The following is a 6,925-nucleotide window of genomic DNA, read 5'->3' as shown; positions in this document are numbered from 1 at the left end:
CGTTCTGCGCAACCGCCGCTCAAAAGATCAGGCGACGGGGCAAACCTTCAAGAATCTGACCGGCTCTTCAATATCTCTGTCACGCACGTTTCTTGACACGAAATGAAGAAAACAAGCACGAAACAAGCGCACGAAACTTGCACTTGTCGTCCTACTATCTTGATAACGACCCAGCAATTACGAAGGTTCACGTATTATTGCGGCATTATCGTATACAAAGCGCATTAGCATACACTGTACGCCAGTAGCAGCGTGCCACGCATATTCAGGGTATTTCCTCAGTACTTAGTAAACATCATTTTTGTATAGCCACTACTCAAAATAAAATGTGCATGAAACACGAAAGAAAGATTCTTGTTCTCGATAATCGAAGAAGGCGAATTTTTAGTCTAACTTAACGTATGATTACATTTTGATATCATGTTCCTCAGCTTGTCATAATTCCAAGTAAATCACCAAAAATAATTTCCGAATTAACTTGTTTTTTTATTTAATTATTTTTTCTGTACATTTATTGTACCTCTGTGAAATCAATCGAATTGGCTGAATGGAGTATCCACGGTGAAAATGATACCAAACATGATCGTATTTGACCGACTTTTCGGTCAACGAGTAACATTGTTACAGCCGACGGATCAAAAGTGAGTATAAAGTACGTACATGTTATACACCTACGTGCGTAATTGAACAACCAATTCAGCTGCGCGAGCACGTTTCACAAAAAGTTGTTTGTTTAAATAATACAATGAAAAGTAACACAGGTGAATGTATTCCACCGTATTTTGGAATTCATACGTTGGAATATGTTATAACAAATTTTTAATACTGTTACTTAAATGAATGGATTTTTCTGAAATCCGATTACGTGATACATAGGTTTCAACTCCACCATTCCAGGCTGTTACCACCCGTTCGAATGGATGTTTGAGTAACAAACAAATACGATTTGAAGGATTCCTAAGGATTACCGTGTAGTTTTATAGAGACGCGTGATTCCTTTAAGACGGATTTCGAGTACTTTGATGAAACATGCTTCAAGTACACAAAAGACATTCCACAAGAAAAGCATACATGAGAATACACAGTCTGGCCAGCTCACCAGTCGACAAAAACCCACGCAAGAAACTCCTCTTCGTCTAAAACAAGCTTTATATAACGATCAAGCCACATCTAAAGTTACGTTCATCAGCAACAAGACATCCTGTACATCCGTGACGTTTTGGGTAACGTGCTCGACCTGAAATCACCACGCAGCGAGGGCTATCGTGCGATCTACAGCCCATCACCGGTAAATCCAGCGATCATGGTGACGCGTGAAATGAACACGCGGCTGAATCTCTGTCGGGGCATCGCGAGGGGCGCTCTAAAGAGTATCCGTGGATTTCATACCTCGATCCCGTGCTCCTCGCACGGCTTGCCACACTTTCTGTCCGTGACACACGGTACGTCGCGGGCCACCCTTAGGACTACGCCTACGTGTAGGTGAGCCCTGCTGGCGTCGGTGGCCAAGTCGGTGTACCCGTGCCTCGTTGTGTGGGTTGGACCTTACGTGTGCGCGAACCCTGTTCGTGGACCCTCTGCGCGTTTCCACCATCACCAGGAGGTGGATCGGAAGCGCGCATGCTCTCACGGCCGAGAATCTCCCCAGTCAGGGTAAATCTACCACCGAATCGAGACGTGGTGCGTGTCCCGTCGTCCTATATACGATGTCGCGTACACAGACGGGGGGTTCCCGTTGAAAAAAAAAATTTAACGCGAGTCCTTAGCAGTCTGAAAATGACGGGAATCCGCGAGACGACCGTCCACGGAACGTTCCTACAGACCTGGAGAGTGTGATCAGTGTGAAACGTGCGGAAACGAGTTTCGGTTGAACGAGATTTCGCGGACACGTGAAATCCTCTTGCTAAGAGGGCTGCTTCGGGCCCTGGATCGGACCCAAGAGGAAGCTTCCTCGAGAAGAAGCTTCTCCCTTGCTTCTAAAACCGATCTGTTTATATTCGAAAGAATATGACAAAGCGTCGATAGTTAGCGACATTCCGTCAGGTCCTAGACAGTGCGTCGGACGTTGTGTTCGTTTCAGGGTAATTCTTCCTTGGAAGTGACAAAACGGAATTATCTTTGCTCAGAGACGTTATTAATCGTCGACGAGTGTCTTCGAAGTTGTCGCCTCGACAGTTTGGACGATCGATATCATCCAAAGGAGCGATCGAAATCTGTCAGGTGTCGCGTTACGTCGGATCAACGTTCCGCGGAGGTCGCGTCGAAGAGTTCAACGATTCTAGCTGGGAGCGACTCCACCGCAGCGACAGTCGATTTCCCCTGACACACGTTTACAGGGAAAAGTTTCCTTCGTGTTTCATCTGTCCGAGCAAGCTGGGCATCGTCGAAACTTCGGGATCGTCGTCGAGTTCCGTGAGCGTGGGAGCCTTGTAGCCTCGACTGCGCGTGGATAGGAGTAGCGGCGGCCTATGGAAGATCCAGGAGACAACAATAGACGGCCAGAGGACGCGTTCGAGGCGATTGACGAACTGTGATTCGACTAATCGCGGCCGAGCCTCGGGTCGTCGGGTCTCGTGGTCGTCAGTGGACAGTGGTTTCCGATCTCCGCGCGATGACAACGCGTCACCGATAAGGATTTCCCGCGTTTGTGTTAGTACATGTCAGTGAGTGGACGGTGCGTTGTCATCCAGTGAAGAGGATGTGAATCGCTTCAGTACCAAAGTGAACGCCCCATCAAACATTTGCGGACATGGCTTTGAGGTGGCAAGCGAGGCTGTCCATTGCTGCCATTCTCTTCATGTGTACGGAAGGTAATTATCAGTCTTGAGCATGTCCTTTCGATAAAATGACTAGGATGGAAGAAATCGGATGCGTTTTATATGGACATCAGCTGTGGGAAAAAGAGTTTTCTGGACTAAAATACCAGCATATTATTGCGCTAGGCGACCATTGATGCGGTCGGTGTGACTCGAGGATATTTCTTACTAGTGTAGCGTTATGCCTTTTCGTAAAGTATTTATTCCACGTTGATCCTGTCTCCTTACGTTTCATCCTAGGAAAGATCATCTCCAGTTACATTAGTCATGGTTAATTACCAGTAAATCCATAGAATATTTCAGTATTAGAGTGCAAAAAAGTTAATCCATTGTTTAACACGAGGGTAGAGGCGTACCAGAGGCATGCAGTGTTTCATGATTATGCCTAACTTCATAAAATTGTCTTAAATTAATCTCTGGAGGCCATCTAGTTGGCGGAGACCCTTGGATTGTCCCGCTAAAGCTCATGCCTTAATCCGACTCTTAGTGTAGGGAGAGAGAAAGATTAATCTTGAGATAAGTGGCATGTCGACGGTGTTACGAAAGAAGTTACGAACTGTCAGATATATCATAACGAAGTTTGCATGAATCTCCCTGCGAAATCAGCGTCAGAGCGATGCTCCCTGGTCGGTCGCAGCCTCAAATTGATCCGTCTGATTCAGTATTACTCCTTCAAAGATCAATCTTTCCATTTCTCCACAATATGGCGATTACGCGCGATTGACAAATAGATTGAATGGCCGTATTGGAACGAACCCCGTGTACAGTCACGCGTAATAATCCTTCTCGGAACATGTTGATCCAGCAGACAGTGTCGGAATCCTGACAAGAGACGCATAGGCCTTCGGTGGATTAACAATAGAATACATTGGAGCAGTGTTTTATAAATATTACACGAGAAACAGCAAAAGTTCTGAGGTTAACGGTTCTTTGACCGTCTCGTGATCGTTTTGGTGTTACCATTCTATTTCATCTACTCGTCGATCCACTGGAACACCCAACGAATATACTATTCTAAGGATCTTCAGAAAATTCCAACAGTTCTGCTCTGTAACCGGGGGAGAATAATAGCAAACAAGGGGTTGGTTGTGGAGAACAACAATCGGGAGGAGTGCTCGATGGAATACGTCGTGGGTATCGAGCGTCAAAATGGTATAGCTAATGGAATTAGCGGCGTGCATGCGTGCGTGCGACGCGAATTTATCGTATGCATTATTCATAAGTCAGTCGGCTGCGGCTCTGCCTCGGGAGTGATACACGGTCAGGGAAAGCGTTTTTCTTTCCGGCGTGAAACGCGACACGACGGCCGTCGTTTACACGATGCTCATTAATATCGATCTCGGTAAACTAATTACCGAACCACGCGAGGGATCGCGAACGGGCGAACACCTCGAAAATCAAACGCGCCTACTCGACGCCCGCGAGACGACGCCTAGCACCCTCGCTTTACACCTCGTTTACGCCATTGTCGTTCTAGATGAACAACTTTGGCAATTTCGTTCGACGCGGTACACACCTCCGCGGGTGGTCTCCGCTCGCGATTCGAATTTGCTCCGGTAAATTAAACGCTTGTCTCTGGGTAGCTCGACGTTGCTCCGCGAAAGTTCCAACGAACACGCTCGAAGATCGCGACGAATGCTCCCCTGCGACTCAAGGAACGAGCGGAAAGTCGATGAACGATTTTCTTTGTCACCGTGACACCGCGGGGAATTTAAGTGAGAGAAAACTTGCTCGACTTCGTCGTGGTATTAATTTGGGTGTAAAACCGAACCTTTAAACCAGTGGAAAAGTTTCTGTTGTAGCGTTGTAATCGGTTCTACTACAATTCAATCCTAAGACAACTCTAGGTGATTGAATCATCCTCTTTTATAGAGACGTTTACAGAACATTTTGACGCTAACTATAATCAATTAGAAAATATTATTTCACCAGGTTTTCGCGTTAATTACGGACGCCTGTCTCGTTTATATTCGCCAACGACTGACACCGGATGAGTTTCCGCGAAGTTGGCAACGATAGCAGGGCTGGGGGTCACTTCGTAGGATCGTACAATGCGCGATACAATGTTGCAACGACGGCGCAGCAATAAAGTTTATGCTAATAGTCGCTATAAAATCTCGCGCATTTTATGCTCACCGTTACCTTTACGCTCGCCGCGGGTAAATGATTCTAAACAATACGAGCGAAATTCTTTCGGCGAGAAAGATAACTGCACGCGTCGCAAAAATCCTCGTAGCGAGGTTTAAGATGACGAAGCAAACTAAGAAATTATGGGAACGGCGGAGAACCGGCGGTGTCATGCAAATTTTTATATCTTGAGACTGAATCGAGATGAAAAATTACCGTCCTATCTCCTTACGCGACTCACTGTCGAGGAAGCTCTCGTTCTTGGTATTCAGTGTCGTATGGCGGGCTGAGAGTCGTAATCGTTGCAAGTAAAAAGGAAATAAAAAATTGAATTACTCCATGATCTCGTACCTTGACGGAATCTGTGTGAAATTATTGCGCAGTTTGAGCTTTTACTCTTCTTTTACTTTCAATACTATGTTCGTCGAGGTATTAGTTTTAGGTAACCGAAACAAATTTGAAACGTGCAGAACGAAATTGCACAGGTGCCTAGTTTGGGTTAAATACGTAGAACATATTTAAATTTACACAACACTCATCATAGTGCCCCGAATGAGAAGCTGAAGAAGTGCCATCGCCATTGTTTGCCCTCGGCGCCTCCGTAGCGATTTCTTCAGTTGCAGTCTCATTCCATCGCGGACGTTCCAGGGAAACGCAGAACTTTTCAAAATCTTATCTTATTGCCTAGCTCCATCGTCGGCGAGTTTCGCAGATTTCGATGCACGCTATCGAACTCGGTCGACCGGACGGAACCATTGCGATTCCTTTATCTGGATGATAAATTGCGCTAACCTCCGTGTACGTCGACTCCGGGTCGAGGGAAACGATCGCGACATTTTCACCGCATCAAAATGGATTACTATAAATTAAAACCCAGAGAAATATCACTTTTGTTGGATGTACGCGAAAAATATCTAGTTACTTATTCCGATATAAATTTGACTCGAAACGCGAACAAGAGTGATGCTATTTTGAAATGCTATAATTTTCGTGCGACATACTTGTCTAGATGGAATAATCGCGAGTCCAAACGTGGTTATACGATGCTGGTTGTGTGACGCGAATTGTAACTTGGCAAGATGTGGTTTCAAAATAGCGATGGTTTGGTTTTGCTGAGCGCACTCGGTGCATTGTCCACGGAAGAGGTAAATCTACGGTGAAGAACGATTTTCATTCGTTCGCCTCGGCGCGGAGTCGAGTGGAAAAAAGGTCATTACGAGGATTAGCGAAATGGAAACTGCGAGGATTTCGTTTCACTTTCCAGACCCGATGGACAAAAACGACGCGACCCGTTCCCGCCGAATCCCTCTGAATTATATGTATTACCCGGCTTTTCGTGCCTTCCGTATGCCAACGGCGTTTCATCTTCGATACAGCAACGATTGGACGACAAAGTCAAAGCTGCGAAAAACAGTGTCCGCTTTGAATAGGATGTTCCACTCTGACAGAACTGGAAAATCGATATTTTCAAATTTTTTTTATAGGCCGCTTGGAATCTCAATCATGCATCCCGAAAAGGATTGATTGCACTTGTGCGTTTCATAGTTGTCTCAAGCGTTTTATTTGAAATACTTGTATAACGTTCTCGATTTGCTGGCATTTCAGTTTTCACGATTCAAAAAATAATTCTTTGAGATCGATAACTAGTTTCGATAACTGGTAAAACAAAAAAGTAGTATCCTGCGTATCTGCGGTTAATGTAACGAAACGACCTAAATAACTTTGCAATGTTTTATGGCTACTCTTTTCGTAATCGACGCTAATTTCGTGCTCGCTGCTCAGATTTCCATTGGAATTGTCGTACGGACCACTGTGCTGTTTCAAAATAAACTTATGTGGCCAGCTGTCAAATGCTCCGTCGATTTGGAAAGTTCAGACAGAAGCGAGCAGAAAGTTCGTTTCACGGGAATCGTTTTATCTCGCCCAACGGAGAAAGTATGGCAAACCTTGAAATAACTTTTCGCAATAATAAAACGCTACTT

At 45.3% G+C, this 6,925-nt stretch overlaps 1 protein-coding gene across 1 annotated transcript in view; it reads left to right on the top strand.

Annotated features, from left to right (window-relative positions):
• The first annotated feature begins 1,321 nt into the window (after positions 1-1,321).
• LOC128886324 (cell adhesion molecule 2-like) overlaps positions 1,322-6,925 on the top strand; it is a 29,273-nt gene continuing 23,669 nt past the window's right edge. The window contains exon 1 of the mRNA XM_054141064.1: positions 1,322-2,810. Within this exon, the coding sequence (XP_053997039.1) occupies positions 2,750-2,810 (61 nt within the window). The 5' untranslated portion in view covers positions 1,322-2,749. The remainder of the gene's footprint in view (positions 2,811-6,925) is intronic.

The sequence above is a fragment of the Hylaeus anthracinus genome, unplaced genomic scaffold, assembly GCF_026225885.1.
Source record: "Hylaeus anthracinus isolate JK02 unplaced genomic scaffold, UHH_iyHylAnth1.0_haploid 11982, whole genome shotgun sequence".
NCBI classification, from domain to species: Eukaryota; Metazoa; Arthropoda; class Insecta; order Hymenoptera; family Colletidae; genus Hylaeus; species Hylaeus anthracinus.
The sequence above is the reverse complement of the archived record's forward strand: the minus strand, read 5'-3'. Positions and strand labels throughout refer to the sequence as shown.